This window comes from Electrophorus electricus, chromosome 19, assembly GCF_041902795.1.
Source record: "Electrophorus electricus isolate QZ-2024a chromosome 19, ASM4190279v1, whole genome shotgun sequence".
Lineage (NCBI taxonomy): Eukaryota > Metazoa > Chordata > Actinopteri > Gymnotiformes > Gymnotidae > Electrophorus > Electrophorus electricus.
The window spans coordinates 16944499-16967500 of NC_137515.1; the positions used below are offsets into that span (position 1 = coordinate 16944499).

A 23002-nucleotide genomic window follows, 5' to 3' on the forward strand; every position below is an offset into this window, starting at 1 on the left:
TGATTTGGCTGCTTATGTAAGTGTCCTGCCTGTCTCAGAGTTGGACGCAAATTCAGGGCACATGGACCTGGTCCTCGTGTATCCCATTCTCATGTATGGGAGGCGGTCGGTACATCTGTGCCTTGGTGGGCAGTGGTTCTGTTTCTAGGTAACTTTGTGCTAGCAAGGGTGTCCACCCTCCTCCTCCACTGGGTGCCAACTTCCTGTGTGCCAACAATCTGCTGGTTGATGTTAAGAACAGATGCCTCGTCAAACCAGAGATTTTTAGCTCACTCCCATGCTCACTGGGCTGCTCTGTCTTTTCCAAATTGTCCAGTGCATTCTGTCTCAGGAAGAATGCACATGCTGAGATGAATGACTTTAATTAAACTTTAATTATGGGTCAACAGAACAGTCCAGGGTCTTAGTACCAGGGAGGTCAGAAACAGAAAAAAAAGCAGAATGCCTGACTAGAAATAGATACTTGGAAAGAAATATAAAATAACAGACTAGGAACTAAAAAGACAAACATTAGTATAAATGGGAATCTAACAAATGTAGTGACTATGACTTGATAAACTAGAAATGGAAAAATAATGAAGGTAGATAACTGACTAATAATTGGCTATAGGAACAAGACAAGCTAACAGGCAACAGGAACAGGACTAACAGGAAAACAGGTGTACAGGCAACAGGGTACATGTTACAAGGCTAACTGGAAAACTAGAGTAGCAGTAGCTCAGTGGTTGAGGTACTTGACTAGTAATCATAAGGTTGCCAGTTTAAGTTGTGTTCAGTCAGATGCGTAAGTTGCTTTTGTGATAAAAGCATCAGCTAAATGCTGTAAATGGAAAACAGGCTAACAGGAAACTAATTAGGAACAGGATACAGGCTGATTGGAACACTTAAAGAAGATACAGGGCTACTGGAATCGGGCATGACTGATGGACAGAAAACATAGACTACAATAAACAAACTAACTGGAAACATAATACAAGACACAGGTGAACATGAAACAGGCTAAGGAAAACAGACAGATGTAGCTTGGACCTAGAGAGAGGGCTAACAGGAAACATTTAGGATATATAGACAGGTGGATAACATAAGGAAATACAGAGGCAAACAGGAAAAAGAAAATGGGATACAGACTGACAGGTAGAAAAGGGCAAACAAAGAGAACAGATCTGTGTACAGAGAAAATGGAAGAATAAAGTAGTAGATAGGCTTAGTACAATGATCACAACAGATAAAGGGGACTATGCAGTGGGGGCGGTGCCAATAGCACATGGCAACCTCTTGCTTCGTTCAGTTGCCCACTCCAATGAACTGCATCTTTGATCATGATAGTAGTTTGATGTTCTACACTTCCATTTTCATCTGGAGAGCTGTCCCTTCTGGGCCATCATGGACAACAAGACTTCTGAGCTGTGGTCTGCTTGCCAGCAATGCAGTTCATCTTTGGAGTTCACCACAGACATCTAGTATGCCAAGAAGAACAACTCTGCCTCTATCCAGTTCAGTGGAGGCTGCTGTGCTCCTGGGCATCAACTAGTCACAGCTGGTGGCAGACCAGGTTTCTGACCCAGAGGTCCAGGCCTGCAGGACAGCAATCTCTGACCTATGGCCGGTGGACCTCCCAGCAGTGCAAGGATGACATCACTTTGTGATGTCTCCATTGGCCAGCTCAGGCGTGTTTTCCCAACTCGCTGGTGGAGATGAGTTTTTGACACCATACACAAGCTCTTTCACCCTGGAAGGACAGTATTGTAGTGGCTGGTGACAGCTAAGGTCGGCAGGCATGGCCTTAAAAACACATTTGCAATTGGGCTAATACATTTGTGGCCTGTTAGTGCATCAAGGTGCATTGGCTTGTCAAGGCTCCCTTGCATTTTCCTCTGTGCCCAAGTGGCACTTTGAATACACACGCGCATGGTGGGGACTCTCTCTACATCCTGGGGGTTCACTTACCTCCTCACGCTTGTCAACAGGTCAAGGATTACTTTGTGTGCTTTGTTTATTTAGTGCTCCTGGTTCTTTATTATCTAAGGATAATAAAATGAACTTCCCCGCAACCCCGCCTCTCGCTTCCTCCGAGTCGTCTACATCACAATTAGCCACCATGGAGCATACATTCAGTCAGTGTAATATAGACCTCAATGTCTCTGATGGCCAGGGCTATGACAAAACTACGTCCTATAATTAAGATCTTTTAATGGTATATGATCTGGCCCAGTCTGTAGTCACTACAAGCTCAAAGAAGCTGACAAGTGGAAAGAAAATCCGAAAACAAGCAGGAGGCCTGTGCATGAACACACACCTCACTATACGAAAGAAGGCAGACCCAAACAGCTAAACATCTGAAGGATTTTGTTGTGAAGACCCTGGTAAAAAGAATACGCTTAGACAGCATGGATGACCTGAGATGACCTGTACTCCTTCTATCTTATTACAGACAGGATTTTAATGGAGAAGAATCAGTGTGTTTCAACACAGACAGATGATGTAGTAAGAGGGATGCCAGCCCTAAGCTCCAAACACACATCTTTCTAGACAAACAATGAATACTGCCCTTGGCCTGTCATTGTGGAATCAGTGTGGTAAACCTGTCTGCAGAGCTGTACCAGGCTCGCCACAAAGAAAAGAACAGGAACATACCGTCTATTACCAGCACTCAGGAGCTCCTGTTCAAAGATACATTTATTGACTTGTACACATTGATATCTCTGACATGTCATATCATATCAGTAAGCTTTGAGCGCAGTTATTCTTGTCTGTTATTTAAAAAAAAATTTGAATAACAGCAGCGGGGACTCTCAAACCACCAACCTGTCACTGTTGCTTGTAAACACTGAGAGAAAAAGGTCCCCGGGCAGCAACAAAATCACCGATGCCTTCACACTCTAGCACAACAACAGAAACATTGGCTTTATGAAAATGTCTAATGTAAAGTGCAAGATTTTTTTATATCGTTTGCTTATGATTATTTTAATGCATTTGGCACATGAGGCACAAATTTATACATTCATACATGGTCATTCATACATTAGATGTATGGAACAGAATACTGTTGTTCATTAGCTGAGGTGTTGGTAACTGGAAGCCTGAGTTTATGATCTCAGAATCTGAGTATGAAATGTGCACAAATTTGTGTCTGTTGCTTGCTGCTTTTGTGCAAACCCTGGCTGTGGCATGTTTACATAGGCTGGCTTATGAACTTTACTCCAGTGCCGACTGGGTACTGAATATTTGTGAGTGTGTACGCGTGCAAGTGTATCTGGGGTGTTGCAGTAGAAATTCAAACTGTGGCAACTGGCATGTTACTGCAATACCATACATTTCATACGACCCTCGCTGAAAAGTCAAGCACACCCGTAGCACCAGAAAAAGAAAATCTCTGCTATCGCCCATGAAGGTGCTGGGAAGAACCAGAGCAGGATAGGATGTACATTTAAAGAAACAAATACCACATACAATGGAGAGATTTAACCCTTTTATTAGTCTTTATTACAGCTTATTTACACACCTACCCATCAGCTAGTTAACCTTCCCCTCTCATACGACGACTGCCAAGGCTTCAGGAAGCATGCGCTTCCTCTGAGAAGCTGAGCGGAATACACCAACTGGCCCAGCCAACAAGTATGAGCACACAGAAATCCCTCTTTGGCTGGTGGTGTTGTGACTGACAGGGGGCACAGCAATGGCAACTTTGCTCTCTTGGACCCCCAGCCACAGACAACTGCTGCATCATCAGCCTTTGAACCAGCAAGCTCATGACGATTTGGAAAACACTTTTTTGTTGCACCGCTGTCCGTTCTTTTCCCTTTCTATGGGCTTATTTCTATTATGAGGGCTATTAACTAGGATTTCCAGAAGCAGAGATCATTCCACTAAGGCTTTGTCATTTGTGGGAAATTTGGGATGGTCGTGCATTAATTTCAGGGTAGATCAAAAGAGTTTTGCTTAAACTCTGCAAGCGTTGTCAAAAACCTGGACTAGTATTGCTATGACCCTCCCCTCATCTTTTTCACATTTGCCTTTATTAGCAAAGGTTTTCCATCCACGTGTTTATGTGATTTTTGAAAATGCACATTAAAAATCTGAATGGAAAAGCCAGAAATAAAATAAACCACATAAATGTTATGCTTTGATGAAAAGGAACATTAAAAGGTTTTCTTATAGGCTTTTGGACTATGTTTACATTATTAATGACACTCCACCCTTCATGCCACACCCAGATCTGGTCCTTATGGTCACATGATCATGTCCGACCACCTCCCCTGAATTCTAATCGGCCACACCTGTTTCTTCACCTTGTTATTTCCCCCTAGAACTTCCTTTTTATTTTGCTTTCTCCCTCCTCCAATCCAGAAAGCTTTATCGTTCTTCTTTTGTCTGTCAGCTCTCTTGGTTATTGTACTGTGCTTCTGTTGTAGACAGAAAATGGGATGCCTTCTGCCTGATCCTCTCTCATGTCGCATACCAAGCCTTTCTTGTACGTGTTGGTCACGTTGGTTTTCGGAACGCTGCCTATTTTCCAGACCTTGTCTCCTGCCTGATCCCTGGACTCCACCCAGACTCTGCTCCTTATTTTTGACCTCAGATTGGCCTGAACCAGCTAATTCCCTCATACCTGACTTGCAACGCTTGGGACCCTGAAACCTCTCCCTTCGGTTTCCAACTACTCCGCAAACCGAATAAAACCTCTCCTTCTTGTGTGTGTGCCTTTGTTTCAGCATGCTTGAAGGAATATGTCAATATCCTTTTTTTGATCATTACAAATTGTGCAACAACCATTTTTTGTGGGAAATGACATTGCTTTTTGATGAAAACAAGCGCAAACATTTTTTAACCCATTTTCAATTTATCTCTTGCAAAAGGTCAGTGGAAATGTAGGCACTGATGGGCCGTAGGCCACAGTCCATGTCGAACTGCTGCCAAGACAGCGACACAGGCATAGAATGTAGGACAAAGCAAACACGAGTCTCCAACTGAAGAGTTGAATGAAATGAAGAAAAATAAAAGCGAACATAAAAGTCCTCTAACCAAAACTAAAGAAAGCTAACGTAACAGTAACATCAATGACCAACAGTCAGCCAAAGAAACACAAAAGGCTTATAAAGAAGACACTATAATAACCTAGAACACAGGTGGTTTGGTCACCATCCGTGCGAGACATGCAGCAAAAGACAACGCATGAAACAAAAAGCCACGTGCAATGCCTCGCCATCTGAGAGAGCGTAGAGGTGGGGGGCACCATCACAAGTGGCAGAATGGCAGAACCTTTCCCCCTCTGATATTATAGTTCCTGTAGTACCCATACCATGTGGTTCTTCTTTTGTTTCATTCCTCTCTGAACCTGGTCATGTTTTCTTCCCACCCATGATCGTCTTCACCTGTTTCATATTATCCCCTTGTTAGATAATTCTACTTATGTTCCATGTTTTCCTGTCTGTTTTGGTATTGTTTAATTGTGGCGTATTGCTTTGTTTTTCTGGTTTAATCTCCTGTTTACTTATGTTTGTTATATGTTCCAATGTTAAGCCTCTAAATGTCAGCCATTTGACTTTGGGCTGTTCTCTTGACTACAACACTCGGACTGCCTCTAATTAAAACCTTGCAGGCTCGCACATGCATCCTGCCTCTTTGTTCTACCAAAAAAATAAATAAGACTGTATATTTTGTAATTATTTGCAGCTTCCATGTTTCCTAGTGAAACAGCTGTGGTCAGCAGGGACTTATTTTGTCTTAATCAAAAATAGAGAAGAAACAAAATAAGAGTGAGTAAGGAAAAATGCTAAATGCATACACAAGATCTAAACCACTAAATACATTCCGATGTACTCACCTACAGTGCATTTTAGGAGTACCTGTATCTATAATTATCATGTCACATATATATCAAACATCACTAATACACAATGACAGAATAACAGAGCAACCAACCGACTAAATAAGAAATGTATTTTTTAGATTGTCCTATTTCTCTGGAATTCTATGTTATTTAACATAATTTGTATCTGTGAACAGACAGCCCTGTTGGTTGCTGTTGGCTGTATTATTGCCTCTGCAGTAATTGGCTGCTATATTTTGTATTGCGCTGGCACGCGCGCTCAACAGACGCTGTAGGAGGTATTTCATCACTTCTGCATGTTCCAGTTGGAAGCCCAATTTTTTTTCATTTTGCCTGTCACGTATGCATGCAGAGCACTTTAGTTTGGTTCACTTCAGACTATGATTGCGTTAAAATTCAGCTGGACAAAGAACCTTTACAGAGCGTAGTAGGTACTAAATCAATAAGGTATATTGTATCCATGGTACAGAGCAGTGTTATTACTGGTGGGAATTGCTCTTGACCCCAGTGTTTGCATTGTCATAGGACTGATTTATAGCTTATGCAGTTTTTCCTCTTCTCTTCTTGCTTCCCCCCCCCCCCCCCCCAGCAGCATTCTCTGTCCTTTCCAGCAGGGCGGTGGTGGAGACCTGCCCCCTGGGCCAGTTTCCGTGTGGCAATATTAGTGTTTGTCTACCACAGCTCCTCCATTGTAACGGGCACAAAGACTGCAAGAATGGAGCGGATGAGGAGCACTGTGGTGAGGATCAATAATAATAATAATAATAATAATAATAATAATAATAATAATAATAATAAAGCATGAGAAGAGTCTCTGAATCATATTCTTGCAGTTTAAGTGGTCTTGAATACCTACCCAAAGTCTCAATGATAGCTGAAAGAGTCAAAGGACGTCTGACAGCCTGGACAGCAAGTAGATTTTACTGTTGCACAGCCAACATAGTTACACACAAGGCTGACAGTGATGCCTGTTATGGAGCCTACATGAATGGGTTTGCAATCTGGCATGTGTACATTAACAGGTATTTTGAGTGGTTGAATAGAGACAGACTGTAAATTGGAGCAGAGGTATACAAATCTGTAATACCTGGATCTTGGGGACTGTGATTTGACTACCTCTGGATTAGAGTTAATATGGAGTATTTAATTGCTCTTGATGAAATTCCAGGTGTATACTAGGATGGCATGTAGATAAAGAGACCAAAACCTGAGTATGTGTGTGTGTGTGTGTGTGTGTGTGTGTGTGTGTGTGTGTGTGTGTGTGTGTGTGTGTGTGTGTGTGTGTGTGTTTGTGTGTGTGTGTGAGTGTTGTTTATATAAGAGTCAGTATCAAAATCGGGGTTTATTTGCCAAGTATGCTTGCATATAGATGCAGTTGTAAAGTGAGTAAGTAAATAAATGAATAAATTGGGGCAGTTAAAAAAGTAGGGCAGATAAGGTAGATGAAGGCGAAGTACTGTGTCGTGATCAAGATAAGATAAGATGGAATGTTTATGAGTGTAATTATGTGTATTATGGGGAGTTATTCAACTGTTCATAAGTTTGATGGTATATGGGAAAAGGTTTCTCTGTAGCCGGGTTGTCTTGTTCCTCATTTGGCTAAAGTGGCAGCCTGAGGGAAAAGGTGATAGTCAGATGTGAGGTCCACACACTGCCACACGCCAGTGGTCCTCTCTGCAGACTTGATAATGCACTGCAGTCTGTGAGTGATATGCTTTTTGGCTGAGCTCCCCCACACTGTAATGGATGTGGTGATTCTCTCTCTCTCTCTCTACACACACACACACACACACACACACACACATATATATATATATATATATATATATATATATATATATATATATATATATATATATATATATATAGAGAGAGAGAGAGAGAGAGAGAGAGAGAGAGAGAGATAGAGAGAGAGAGAGAGAGAGAGAATCACCACATCCATTACAGAAATGGATGTGGTGATTCTCTCTCTCTCTCTCTCTCTCTCTCTCTCTCTCTACACACACACACACACACACACATATATATATATATATATATATATATATATATAGAGAGAGAGAGAGAGAGAGAGAGAGAGAGAGAGAGAGAGAGAGAATCACCACATCCATTACAGTGTGGGGTAGCTCTCTCTCTCTCTCTCTCTCTCTCTCTCTCTCTCTCTCTCTCTCTCTCTCTCTCTCTATATATATATATATATATATATATATATATATATATATATATATATATATATATGTGTGTGTGTGTGTGTGTGTGTGTGTATGTGTGTAGAGAGAGAGAGAGAGAGAATTTATTTTAAAAATGGCCTCCTCCACAAGACCTGCTCTATGGAGCATAAGCTAGTTCATTTGAGGACTGCAAAGCAATTGGATTCGTCAGCTTTTTTGAGCTGCACTTTATAAAAAATATATATAATTTGCTACTTTTTGGTGATAAAAATAAATTATTGCTCCTTTAAATAATTAAGAAACCTAAAACCCTATATGGGTGTAGTAGGGGCTGGACGTCCTTGAGGACTGGTTTGGGGACACTGGTGACCGTTAGCTGGTGCTGGTGCAGGGTCCCAGTGACTACTCCAGGCTTAATAAAGGCAATGACTATTTTCTTGGTATAAAGAATCTCTTCCTAAATGACAATATTTTATCAGATAAAGAAGCTGTTGTAGTAATATTACAACAAATTTAAACTTAGAGCCCTTAGTAATTCATATGGCTTTTCATAGCTATGTCTAGTGTAGACTAAATTCTGTTGTACTAAAGAATGTGTAAGATGTGAAAAGAGATGCAGCCATGCTCAGAGGGCAGTAATAAATTCTGTCTTTCTTTAACAAGAACAATTCAACAGTTGTTCAACAATTTAAGAAGACTGTATTAACAAGACTCCATTAACTGTGTGGACTTCAAAGTAAATCAACATTTTCTGCACAGGTGATAACAGTGGATGGGCTGACATCTTTGACCGTACCATTATAAAGAAAGTGGAACCAGAGGGCCTCAGTTACGCCTGCTGTATGTGTTACTTTTCCTGTATCTCTTTGTTTTCACTTCTGGAGATGAAAGATCATGTGCTTAGAATAATTTGCAACACTCCTTTAACACTTCATTAATACTCAAACGAATTAATTTACTCTCCTCGACTCCTAATAATTTTTCATGTGAGATAGGAATAATTCTTTGTCAGTTTTGTGCGCATTTGTTTAACTATGAGTTGTTAAAATTAGTATTAATATATATACTTATTTTATAACGATTGATACTAAATATTTAAATATCGCAATAACAGCTTGCTGGTGCAATGCTGGAGCCCATAAGAATTTCAACAAATCACCAGTTTGATTCTAGAACTTGTATGTTTGCATAATGTGCGAGTGTTTTGTTTGTTTGTTTTTGGTTTTGTAGCTCTTCAGCAGTATCCAGAGAGTTGTGACTGCATGAAGACAGAAGTAGATTGTGTGGGAGTGAATCTGCATTCTGTGCCTCTCCTGTCTTCCAATGTGACCTGGTTGTAAGTGTTACCATTGAATTTAATCTGCCCTCCTCTTGCAGAATATCAGTGCAAACTCCTCGAGAATGCAGACAGTGGCAGATTGCCTGCGAGGACTGTTACAGTATCCTGAGAGGCATGGGCAGCCCGAGGGAGGCTCGGGGTGACCAAACACAAAAAAAGAATGGTGGTATCTGCATGTCATGTTAATGATATGATGCCACTGTGTGGATCAGTGAACCTTGTTGGAATGGGTGCCCCATGTCACATTTTCCAGTAGCTTCCCAATTGTTTTTGGTTTGATTCCCGTCAGTCTCTCCATGTGTTTCTGCTTGCATTGTAACAGCCTTCGCTCACGCCATCTTCATCACTGTCAGTCTGAGTTATTGTCTACAGCTGAATGTACTTAATATGTACAATCTCTACATGTCTATATCCCTCTTGTGTTTTGGGTATTCCTTTGCAAAGTATTGCATTGCTGTTGCATGCTAGTGAGCAGTATTCTCCCTGTTTTTTAGTGTCTGCATTTTCCCTTTTTTATGTTGTGTTGCCCATTTTGAGTATAGACTATTCCTTTTCGAGTTTGGTTCTTGATCGCTAGAACTGTAATAATGTGCAGAACTGTTTGTTAGTGCAGTCTTACCACATCACACCCTGATTGTGGTTTGTGAGCTAGGCAGACTGCTGTCTGCGAAGGATTTCCACTGAGAAGCACAAGATAGGGTGGGGAAGGGGCAGTTGACCTCATGTCTCCCCACCTGAAGCCTTTGGAAGGTGCTTCGCACAGGGCACCATACAAATTGGAACCACCAATGAATGCAGCTGATCAAATGTTCTGCTTTGACATGGGGATTGGAATTGGTTAAGGGAAAACTAATTGTCATTACTGCCTTTTGCACAAAAGCTGCTGAAGTCTATAATGTTTTTAAAATGGTTTCATAGTGCAATTCTGCTGTGTAAAATATCACCGGCAGTGGTAGTGCAGTGGTTAAGGTGCTTGACTCGTAATTGGAAGGTTGCCACTTCAAGCCCTACTGCTGGCAAGTTGTCACTGTGATGTGTGATGGCAGCATGACTAGTAAGATGTTGTTTCAGTTTTACTCTAAATAGTAACTGTTTTTTTTCTTCTTTTTACACTGACACTGGGTCATTGCACAGGTCCCTGAAGAGCAATGAACTGCGAGAGCTTCCTGCTCGGGTCTTCTCTAAGTACACTGGCCTGCAGAGATTGTGAGTATCAACAAAAATGTCACTCATTTACCTGAACCAATCACCTCAGCATTAAACAAAGTCAAAGATCAAAGGTAAATAGTGACTCTGGGGAACTTGGCCAACATTTCTGATCTTCCACTGAATTTTCCTTCAGGGCAGGAATCTTTCATTTATTTAATGTATGTCTACTGAGTTAATAGTTTGGGTTTGACAGCAGGTTTCGATAGCGGGAAGTTTTGGTTAAGCCAAACAATTCTACTTCTGCTTGTTCTTCTTCAGTGTTAGGTTGAAAGTTACTGCAGCTCCAGACAGATTGTTGTCCGTGTGTGTGTGTGTATGCGTGAATGTGTGCATGTGTGGTGCATGCAGACATTCATGTGCGGTCTTTTTATGAATTGCCTGTCTGCCTTGATCCACCAGCTGCAGTGTCTCTATCAAAGATCTTTGATCTAGACAGTAAAAGGGGTAAAAAACAAAACAAAACAAAACAAAAAACAGATAGAATGAGGTCCTGAATGTAACCATTCTGGACCCCAAATTTCCAATTAAATGACATGTCCATAAACTTGATCAGGGAGGAGGATCAAAAAGACAGCATTTAAGTACATGAAGACCCTGGATATCAGGAGTTCAGATCACAGCAGAGGTTGGTGCTCATACTGGAACCTGGCACTACTGACCATAGCCATACTATGGCAAATGAGTTAAAAAGGCAAATGATTAAAAATATAATAATAATAATAATAATAATAATTCACCAAAAGAAAAACAAGATTTGCCCTCACCTTCATTACTTTGAAGATGAAGGTGAAATTGTTCACTTCAGTATCACTTTATAATGTAAAACAATCATTATGTGTCACTAACAAGTTCTTTATAGACTGCATAATATCTGAAAATTAAATTGTTAACCGCAAATTAAATCGTTAATGTCACGGTACGCGCGCCCCTTCCCACTGTTCGCGTGGTACCGCCCGCCAGGTGCAGTTTGTGACGTGTCTTGTTTGTAGCCACGCCCCCTTGTTGGCGCACACCTGCAGAGCGGTTCGTTGTTTCACTGACGTATTTAAAACCCTGTGGGTGTGGTTCGGTGTCGGTCATTGTTCATGTTAGGTGTTTATTTGTTATACTTGAGGGCCATAGTGTGTTTTCGTCTATGCCTGTAAACAAACGTCTGTCTCCGCCGAGTACCGACGCGGTCTGAGCGTCCTGCTCTTTGCCCTGCGCAGTTAACTGAGTCCGCATACCTCCATCTGCGCGACATTGCCCGCGGTGCGCTCGATGATGTCGCTTAAAGACTCCGAGATCCTGGTTCACACATTCATTACCTCTAAGTTAGATTACTGCAGATTCTCTTCTCTGTGGATTACATTCTAGATCTCTCTATACAAAATGCTGCAGCTAGAGTCCCACAAAGAAATCGGCGCATATCACACGCATCCGTTCAAAAGTTACACTGGTTACCGAGAGATAAACGCATTCAAAAAAAAAATCTCCTAATCTTCAAAGCACTCCATGGCCTTGCACCCTCTTGTATTACTAACTTACTCAACCTGTATATTCCCTCTCGCTCATTAAGGTTCAGGTCTCCTCATTGTCCCCAGATTTAGGCTGTCCTTCCCATGCTGATCTGTCCCTTTTCCTCTCTCTCTACCTTTAATACTCAGCTCAAAGCCAGTATTTCCATTCACCATGTTTGTAAAGTGACCTTGGGTTTTGTGAAAGTTGTGAAACATTATTATTATTATTGTATACAAGATTCTATTGACTTTGTATGCAAGGGTTTTTGGAAGCTTACTGTGAAAAAAAATGTCTCTCTTCCACAGGTTTCTTCAGAATAATAGCATTCAAACAGTGTCCAGTCTTGGGTTCAGTGGTTTATTCAAACTGAGAAAACTGTGAGTTCTTTTTTTTTTCTTTGTTGTCAAGACAAAACATTTACGTAGCAGACAGCAAGATTAAATGTGTCTTATGGAAGAATATTTTTGTACTTTTATCTTAAATTTTTCAAACCTTAGTTGTAAAGTCAGTTTATACAACTGAGTCGTGTCATATTCAGCAAACTCTCCTAAGTTCACCTTTGGAAGCAACCATGTTCATGAGAGTGGTGAATTATTGAGTTTGATGTGTGAAAAATGCCTTATATGACTAAGTACCCTGCATGCTTTAAAGGAGCGATAAGTCAATTTTTTTTCAATTCTTCTTCTTCATGTTATGAAACAGCCGTTATACTGATGCCTAGGGGCCTGGAAGTTTCAGAGACCGTGTACCAAATCTGTTTTAAGCAAGGCTGCCACCCTGTTGGGGACCCACTCTGTGGAGCATAAACTGGTTCATTTGAGGACTACAAAACAATTTGATTCGTTATCTTATGTGAGTTGTACTTTCTAAAATAAAAAAAAGTAAAAAATAATAAATTATAACTTTCATAAATATTATTAGCAAGTTTTTGGTAGCAAAAATGACATTGTCCTACATTGCCCCACAAAAACAGTACAGGAAGATGAGAGAATTCATGTCATGAGTGGTAATGTTACAGGTGCTGCAAAAGGAAGATTGTCCCCTGGACAATGGCTCTCTGTCAACATCACAAACTGTTAAACTATGTAAACTCATTTTAATTGAAGGTTAAAATGCCATTGTATATACAGTCAATGGGCAACATAATATTGTGTCAGTCAGTCAGATGAACTGGATCAAACTGGATAATTGCTTCATGGTTATATATCAAGTTTAATTTTATAATCAAAACTTCAATTCCACACAGACAGCTAAAATAAATACAATCCAGGAACAGCTGTACATAATTTGTATGACCCTAAATTTTGTTTATGCCAAAGAGAAAATTATAAATATGAGAAACCTGAGAAATGCAGCAATCTTTCTTAAGTTACTCATACCAGCCATTTTTAAACAGATTCATTCACACAAATGGTTTATTGTGCTGTTATTTGTAACACATGTCCACTGCCACAATTGGTGCGGCAATCTCGGCTTGGGCTTCGGACATCATCTACTCATTTGTAAAAGGATTTGGGCAAAAGTTAGATACCTCATTTTTAATCACATTTCCATTCGCCACAGGCATATAAACACACATATAAACCACAGTCCTGCAGACCTTTTCAGTCATACTTCTTCAAGCCTTAGAACTCAGGGGCTTTCTGTTCACCAAAGCTTTTCATACATCAGTCTGAACTGGGCCAATCCAGGAAAGCTGTTTATTCTAGTTTGTCTGTTTATTCCAGGTGTGTCTGACAAGCGTTTTTATCTTGTTTTTACTTCTAGTGGAAACAGGATAAACAGTTGTAAAAAGCCTGATGGGTGGTTTTAAATCGTGGCAGGTTGCTGTTTTTCCCAACATTCCATCAGTCCTTCCCAACTTGGAGTTTCTTTTTATTTGAGAATAAAGCCTCATAGCTTACTAAGCATCAGTCACTTTTAATGTGTAGTTCAAACTCAATCAGATGCACATGTTGACATTAAGTGTTTCCTGGATTGTGTGTAATTGCTTGTATCGTGCATATTTTCAAAAAAAAAAAAAAACCTTTACAATGGGGATTTGATTCATGTTTTTAATTCTTTAATGGCTTTTCCATGCCTTTTTTTCCTGTAAGCAATGAGACCTGAGAGCCAATATAGCCCTCATGCTTCCATAACGACTTGAATGCACTAAATACCAAACCAAATCATAACGCAGGGTGAACAGGTGAAACAGCCATCGCTGGTTGGCTCACTGGAGAGAGTTCAGAAATGCGTTACAAGAGCTCAGTATGGAGACAGAACTCAAAAGTGTAAAAGGAACCAGAGGAAGAGTATGTATGTATACAACAGGCGACCAAGCCCATGAGCTGTAGGTGGTGCTGAGCAGAGAGTGATGGAACAGAGAGCTGACTGTCACTGGTGTGAGGATATCCTAAGTTGCCTCTTTTCTCCTGTTCTTTCATATGCATATTACAATTATGTAGGCCTTACATCTTAGCATGATATAAAGGGAGTTAGTATTTTATTTATTCATCTACAGTGTAGTTTCTTTAGTGTTTTCCTGATGGTACCTCACAAAAGTATCTTCTTCTATGCAGGTTCCTCAGCCAAAACTACATAACCTTCTTAGGCACTGGTGTATTCAGAGATCTACACAAATTACAGTGGCTGTAAGCACAATCCCCAGACACAGACATGAAATTTTAAGAAAAAGTCAATTGTGATTGACTCAGATATCAAATGCAGAAAATTTCATAGGGTATATCAATAGGTATTCTAAAGTTTGATAATGTATATAGCTTGCTTCTCATTTAAAAAGAGTGGTAGAAAGAAATATTACATGTGGGGAATGTTTTATCATTGAGTTACTAAAGTCTATAGATACTACATCCATTATTTAAGACTAGATACCCTGAATTGATGCAAAATAAATATACAATATTTCATAGATGGAATCTGGTTTTAGTAAGCTAACTGGTTTAAATAAATTAGTCTTTTAATTGAACCCAAACCTCTTCTTTTTTTAATTCAAAAACATCCGACAAACGATTAGCCTGAGCTGCAAAATGATGCCTATATTTGGTCTTGAGTTTTTGTGTAAGCGTCTGTTCTATGATACTATCCTTGCCCTATTCCTCACTGGCATAACTTTGTACATTAGGAGTGGTTTAATGTCTCATGTTAAAGCAAGACAGATTCTAATGGTACAAGACAAGCAAAATATCTCATTACAAACAAATCAGGAATGTTAGGGATGTTACATTATAAATGCACAGAGTGACAACATACTTTTAAAAATGTTTCCATGCAGACAATCCCCTGAAATCAAACTGATTAAAAGTATAACCAGATGTTTTTCATAAAAGCTGTAATGGTAACCTAACATGGTAAAAAGCTCCTTTTTATTGAAATTTCTCGTCAGAGTGCTGGATCACAACCCTCTGAGGAGCGTCACTCATGATATGTTCATCGGCCTCAAGTCTCTAATATTTCTGTGAGTAATTGGCGCTTCCTCGCTAACGTTTCACCATCATGAGATCAATATGTAACTGAGTACCTGGTAGGACTACTGAGCTCTACCATTGCATTGAAGTCATTCATGTCAGTTCATGCAAAGGTCCTGATTGATTCCTTTGCAGAGTACTTCACTTGAGCCCTGGGGATCCATGGTTCCAGCTAGCGCTAAAATGTTCACTAAACCACGGACGGGAACTCTTGTATTACATCACCTTTTCAAACTGAACCTTTGTGATTGTGCAAGCACCAGAATATGTCACAATACCTAATCTTATTTCGCTGGTTATATACTGGAATTTGAACTTATAGCCATATGGTTTAAAATTTGAAACACCTTAGCATTGTCTCACAACCTCCTCATGTTAAAACTTCAATAATTCCTTATTACATTGGGATGATTAATTAAACTACATAAAAATCCGAGCTGCAGCTCAAGGAACCGTACCAGATGTATGAGAGCCCCCATAGCCCTGTTAAGAACGCTTCCACGTCTCCCTTATGAGATTGCAAGTTCAAGACATTCATTTGGAATCAATTTTTGCCAGTGACTGTTAAGAATGACCAGATTAATATGCATCTAGAACTGAAACTGAAATGGGCTTTTTTGACCCGTCCTCTGGCAGTATTAAATATGCTCTCCCTGCCCCCGGTGAAAGTGGAGCCAACTGCACTCTCTGGTACATGTACCAGGGCACACATGGATATTTCTTTCCCTATCTTTAGCAGTTCATTTTGTTTCCACCGTTTCTGTTGCTTGAAGTCAGCTATGGAAGACCCTCACAAATTCATATGTCTGTTTCCTATTGAGTTGCAAAAGCCATTTTTAAAGGCATTTTTGACAACAACAAAAAAAAAAGAGCGTCGCCTTGTTTACTATAAAACAGGAGTGGCAGGGATGTTCTCCATACAATGGTAACTCTTAGCAGATGTTCATAATTGGCTTTCATGAAAGACCTTTCACATAATCTTTCATGACTTTCTTGGATTATGGGCGATCCATAGTATAATCAGGAGTTACATCTGAAGACACATCCTACGAAGCTACAGGGGATTACCCTCCCCTCTGCTCCTCATTTAGGACATGTTGATCAAGCTTTAGCCTGCAGGGATCGCTACAGATTTCTCTAAATACACACACACACACACATCACATCACAAAAAGACTCCAGCAAACTAAATAAAAATGATTGTAATTTTAATACTGGACTATTTTGCTATAAAAGTATCACTTTTAATATCTTTAAGATGTAGAACATTACAGTATGATTTAGCATATGCTAATTTATTTGTCCATTATGTGCTTGACTCTGCGACTGTACACTGAATGAAAAGCTGTATTTTCTCTAGGTCAATGGTGAACACGTCCCTGGTGCAGCTGTCTAAGCAGAGCCTCTGTTATCACATGCCTCTCCTCAGCTGGCTGTGAGTACCACATAATTCATCACACTTCATGTTTACTGACAAACCTCAGGGTTGTTGTTTTGTAGTTGTATTTTGTACATGACTTTGCTAACATTTATACCATTAATCCCATGACCTGAACTGGATTAAGAGGTCTAGTAGATTAATTAATTCATAAATAATACCATTAATAGCAATATTTGGGTTATGCAGAGTATTAATCTATATTAATCTAACACTTCTACACAATATAATATTGAGATCCATAAAAAGGCAAAATTCACACTAAAACATATGACATTTGACTTTCATTTTACAGTAATTACATCTACACTAGACAAACCTTGTAGAAATGTTCTTTTTATACATAGTTCGCCTATATCAGGACACCAACAGTAACTGGATATAGTAACATAAAATTGTCCTGTTTTTGTATATATTTAGTACTTCCATTATCACTAGGTGAATACAGACCATATGGTTAAAGTAATATGAATCAGTATGTGAGAACACAGTTCAATACTATGTGTTCAGCCCTGTATGTGTTCAGCTCTGTATGCCATCAACCCTGTATGTGTTCAGCTCTGTATGTGTTCAGCCCTGTATGTGTTCAGCTCTGTATGTGTTCAGCTCTGTATGCCTTCAACCCTGTATGTGTTCAGCTCTGTATGCCTTCAACCCTGTATGTGTTCAACCCTGTATGTGTTCAGCTCTGTATGTGTTCAGCCCTGTATGTGTTCAGCCCTGTATGTGTTCAGCCCTGTATGTGTTCAGCTCTGTATGCCTTCAACCCTGTATGTGTTCAGCTCTGTATGCCTTCAACCCTGTATGTGTTCAGCCCTGTATGTGTTCAGCTCTGTATGTGTTCAGCTCTGTATGTGTTCAGCTCTGTATGTGTTCAGCCCTGTATGTGTTCAGCTCTGTATGCCTTCAACCCTGTATGTGTTCAGCTCTGTATGTGTTCAGCCCTGTATGTGTTCAGCTCTGTATGTGTTCAGCTCTGTATGCCTTCAACCCTGTATGTGTTCAGCTCTGTATGTGTTCAGCCCTGTATGTGTTCAGCTCTGTATGTGTTCAGCTCTGTATGTGTTCAGCCCTGTATGTGTTCAGCTCTGTATGCCTTCAACCCTGTATGTGTTCAGCTCTGTATGTGTTCAGCCCTGTATGTGTTCAGCTCTGTATGTGTTCAGCTCTGTATGTGTTCAGCCCTGTATGTGTTCAGCTCTGTATGCCTTCAACCCTGTATGTGTTCAGCTCTGTATGCCTTCAACCCTGTATGTGTTCAGCTCTGTATGCCTTCAACCCTGTATGTGTTCAGCTCTGTATGTGTTCAGCTCTGTATGTGTTCAACCCTGTATGTGTTCAGCTCTGTATGTGTTCAACCCTGTATGTGTTCAGCTCTGTATGTGTTCAGCTCTGTATGTGTTCGGCCCTGTATGTGTTCAGCTCTGTATGCCTTCAACCCTGTATGTGTTCAGCTCTGTATGCCTTCAACCCTGTATGTGTTCAGCTCTGTATGTGTTCAGCTCTGTATGTGTTCAGCTCTGTATGTGTTCAGCTCTGTATGCCTTCAACCCTGTATGTGTTCAACCCTGTATGTGTTCAGCTCTGTATGTGTTCAACCCTGTATGTGTTCGGCCCTGTATGTGTTCAGCTCTGTATGCCTTCAACCCTGTATGTGTTCAGCTCTGTATGTGTTCAGCTCTGTATGTGTTCAGCTCTGTATGTGTTCAGCCCTGTATGTGTTCAGCTCTGTATGCCTTCAACCCTGTATGTGTTCAGCTCTGTATGTGTTCAGCTCTGTATGTGTTCAGCTCTGTATGTGTTCAACCCTGTATGTGTTCAGCTCTGTATGTGTTCAGCTCTGTATGTGTTCAGCTCTGTGTTTTTTAGCTCTGCTTTGACGACAAAACTGGAAATGTGTTTCCCTTCTAATTTTTCTAAATCGAAGTCTCTCTTGACCAAACTTATCAGAGCACATTTTAAACACCCCATTAGCGGAATTGCTTTTGACATCAGTCGGCATTGTCGTCCTCGCTTTAATTTCAGCACCCCAATTAGTTCTAGTCCCCACTCTACATCTAAACCCATCAGCAGTACCATGGCATCACCAGAATGTTAAAAAGGTGATTGGTGTTAAAAAGATGACTTTATTCTCACATAAAGTATAATTATATTTGCCAGACATCTCTCACAACTTCTATCTATGCTGTTTAATTATGCCTAAAGAGCTTCTCAGTGGGTGTCTCACAAGTTGGCTCAGGCCCATGGGGTGGTAGAAACCTAGGGAGACTTTCCTTTGCCAAGTTCCCATTTCCCTGTACACTTCCAACAGTCAGAAGCTCTAATATGACCAATTGCAGTGGAGTGAGAAAAAGTGGTATGTTAAGGAAAATGGCACTACCACACTGTGTTGCAACAAAAGGCAATGTAAGGAGTTCTCCTCATGCCAGATTTGATCTGAAGGCGCTAAGTGTACCTCGCCCTTGAAACCTGTATTACTGCATTGTCTAACTATGCACCTCTGTTCACAAGCTCTGACTGGGCTGAGCATCTATGCAGGACCCAGTGAGATAAAAAGATTGCTTGTGTCACGGTTGGCCGGTCATCCAGAAGAAAGGACACGCCCACTCCTGCTAGGGCTCGCACCGCGTACCCGCCTCGTCTCCAGTCGCCTGCCTACTGATCACCTGCACCTGTCCCTTGTTCTGTCCCTCTATTTAAACTCACAGGTCACAAGTGAAAGCGCTGCACATTAGTGGAATGCCGGACTGCTCGCATCCACGTGGTACATCGCTACACAGAGTATTGGAGCGAGTATTTTCTCATAGTTGTCGCGGTTCTTGTCCAATCAAGGAGAATAAAGAGGACTTTGGCTCGACTTTGCCTCTCACTTCCTCTCTGCCGCCTCCGTCACAGCTTGGAGTGTACTGGAGGAAATGGCACTTTGGCTCAATATACGGGATTCACCGCAACATCTACATTGTGACTGATGCAACTGATATTTATCATAGGGTGTCATAGGATTCCCGTCTGATATAGTAGCTATATCCCAGCGTCAGATCATTCGTGTTATGCAGTCACTGCGAGTGAATAGCGCTGCCCCTACTGGCTGATCTGCCAGCCATCCTAAGACCTGGGTTTCTGATATTCTTTTTCTTTTTGTCCATTATACAAAACTTTAGGTTTTGTGTGTGTGTGTGTGTGTGTGTGTGTGTGTGTGTGCGCATGTGTGTGTGTAGGAGAGACAGAGAGAGAGAGAGAGAGAGAGTGAGAGGACTTCACCTCTTCAAACAGAAAACTTGTAACGCACCTTGTAAGGATATAAGTGGGATTTTGGAGGGTATTTTTGGTCTTTTTTTTTTTGCTGTGCGGTTTTCTTTGGTCAAAGTGACCTTGCCCAGACAAACTGACTTCCTGAAGAATAATCCTTAGAAAAGAAGGTGCTTTCAGCTAATGAGAATGAGATAGAGTTCAGAGATGATCCCTTAGATGGGAAAACTCTGAAAAGATCCAGACTTCAATGTATGTGTGAGTGTGTGTGTGCCCTCACATGTGTATGTATGCATAAGTAAACACTATACTTATACTGTTCATTTTACGGTCTCGCCATCTTAACTAGTGTGCAAGGTAGAGACAGATGGCCACTCACTAACTGCATGTCAGAACCGGCTCAAGAACCCATCAGTGCTCTTCCTGCCACCGTGCTGTGATTCTTTGTGGACTACAGAAAGAACTATGAATAGGTGTGTGCGTTATGTAATTAAAGAGCTTCTCTCTCATTTCTCATCCTAAAGTAAGGAGAATGGAAAAAGGAACATGCTGTGCCTTTAGACAGGATGGTCTGACCGACGGCAGTCATGTTCCCACCACAGCCCACCACAGCCCACCACAGCCCACCACAGCCCATCATTCTCCTTGAGAACCGACTCATCTGAGTCGAACAGTTGTCCGGACCCCCCCGCACACTCAATTTGTATCTTTGTCGTCAAAATGAGAAGTCTTAAACACACTGATATGCACGGCAACTGTGCTCATGGCTGTGGTCCGCAGTCCTCGGCTGTGGTCACAGTGATGTGCGTGGTTTTTTGGCTATCATCCTGATGGGAGTAAGCCCGTTTGGCTGCTGTGGGCACTGGCCAGTGGCAGTGTCTCTAAGACATGCTTTCACTCCTGAATGATGGATCACTGACTGCTTTGTGGACTCTGAAAGCTCTGTCTGATTGCTGATGATGGATAATAGACAAGCCATTTGTTGATTCGGTGGTGCGAGTCATCTCGTATCCGTTTGTTGATTCAGTGGTGTGAATCATCTTGTATCCATTCCTGATGGATGTTATCAAAGGCATTTCATTACACATCACCAGGGCAACATGCTACCCTTCACCCTAACATCGAATTTCCTTTTGTTCTCACAGATTAAAACAGGGGCTTTCAACCTCTGTTGTCACCGATTCGTTTATATCGGTTCACATTCGAGAGCTTTTCCTATTCTATTCCCATTATTGTGATTAATTGATCAGATTTTCAGCCATTCCCCTCTTTCAATGCTGTGTGTTTCTCTTCACAGGGATTTTGCGGAGAACCACATAGAGGTGCTGAACTATTCTACTCTAACGACATGCATCGAGCTTACAGTACTGTAAGTTGTTTAGCATCGTCATTGAATGTTGCAAGTGTCATGTTTTGTGTCATATTTGATCATAATAAGTCAATTATAATGCATCGTACACATAATTATCTGTAGACAGCTGCAGGAAAATACTGATTTACTATATTGATCTGTGTGTGTACAGTGTGTTTCCACTGTATAAGGTATGTTTAAACACATTTCAACAAATTGTACATTACATCAGTGTGGTGTTGGTGTGTGGTATAATTCAGGCAAAATCTCTAGCAATACCATTTATTGTTTTGGAAAAAATGTTTGTAACCATTTATTGTAATATGCTGGACGTTGTTTGAAAATGCAAAAGGAGTGACTTTAGGGACTTTGAATGTGGCATGATAGCAAGGACCTCTGATATCCACTGAAGAATATTTGAATTGTGTGGCGTATCATGTCCAGTGTGATGGTTTTTCTTCCTATGAGGAATGACAGAGAGCTTGCACATTCCCCGGACCCCACCCCTATCTAATATCTGTGGAATAAAGTGGACAGAGCTGTTTGCCACAAGACAGCTGTCCTGTGTGCAGCAACTGTGCAATACAATAATTTCTACATGGTACACTATTCCTGCACGAAGCGTCCAGCATCCTGTATAATCCATGCCCCCTGGCAAATTTCTGATGTTTACCCAAAGGAGGTGCAGCATGGTACTAGATAGGTGTTCCTAATAAAGTGGCAACTCAGTGAATAGCCTTTACACAATTTTAGAGGATTTTTGGGGGCATTTCTGTAATCTATAAGAAGAATACATTTGGGGAAAGGGCCTGTTGCTTTGTGGTGGGCTGTTTCATCAGGATATGCTCTCCATATGGAGCATACTGACAAAAAAGGGAAGTGAAACATCCGTCCTTGTGAGTTTAATCATTATCTGACAGCCAGCTTATCATAATGCCGTTTCATATTCCTGAACACCTGTAGTGAATTGCTGAGTCTTTGCTTAGTCTAGATTTATGGCTGGTTGACAAAGTGTTTTATGGATTAATAACAGATCAAAAGAAAATGCTCCATTTAGTGCACATGAAGTGAGACGGTAGCAGAAGAGATCTTTAGCTATAAATCAAGACACCTTTGGATTGATCCTATCCAAGTAAAATTTTGCTGTGGCTGTTTTGAACAAAGTATTTAAACTGCCCACACCGAAGTTTAAGTTCTGTGAGCATTTCACCATTTAAATACTGTGAGTATTCCACTATAGTTTAATAGTAGTATAGTGAGTACCATTAGGGCTAGCTCCTTCATCTTTGAAGTAATAGCACCCTTCTGCATTGTTCTTTTGTTAGGTAATGGGAAGAAAGAGTTTATGTAGGTATATTCAGAAACACAAAAATGTCATTATTGTTATAACGTCAAAAAAGTAATATTTAATAGTGCTTGAAAGAAAGTTCTGGAAAAAAAGAGAAAGT

At 40.7% G+C, this 23002-nt stretch overlaps 1 protein-coding gene across 6 annotated transcripts in view; it reads left to right on the forward strand.

Moving 5' to 3' along the window:
* Positions 1 to 23002, forward strand: part of rxfp2a (relaxin family peptide receptor 2a) — a 43227-nt gene that overhangs the window by 11706 nt on the left and 8519 nt on the right. The window contains exons 2-10 of one of the 6 annotated variants that reach the window (XM_027000889.3): positions 6420 to 6569; positions 8761 to 8841; positions 9232 to 9337; positions 10475 to 10546; positions 12355 to 12426; positions 14611 to 14682; positions 15435 to 15506; positions 16877 to 16951; positions 21501 to 21572. In XM_027000889.3, the coding sequence (XP_026856690.2) occupies positions 6420 to 6569; positions 8761 to 8841; positions 9232 to 9337; positions 10475 to 10546; positions 12355 to 12426; positions 14611 to 14682; positions 15435 to 15506; positions 16877 to 16951; positions 21501 to 21572 (772 nt within the window). The remainder of the gene's footprint in view (positions 1 to 6419; positions 6570 to 8760; positions 8842 to 9231; positions 9338 to 10474; positions 10547 to 12354; positions 12427 to 14610; positions 14683 to 15434; positions 15507 to 16876; positions 16952 to 21500; positions 21573 to 23002) is intronic. The other 5 variants (XM_027000890.3, XM_081701966.1, XM_081701967.1 and 2 more) reach the window with 5 other exon arrangements.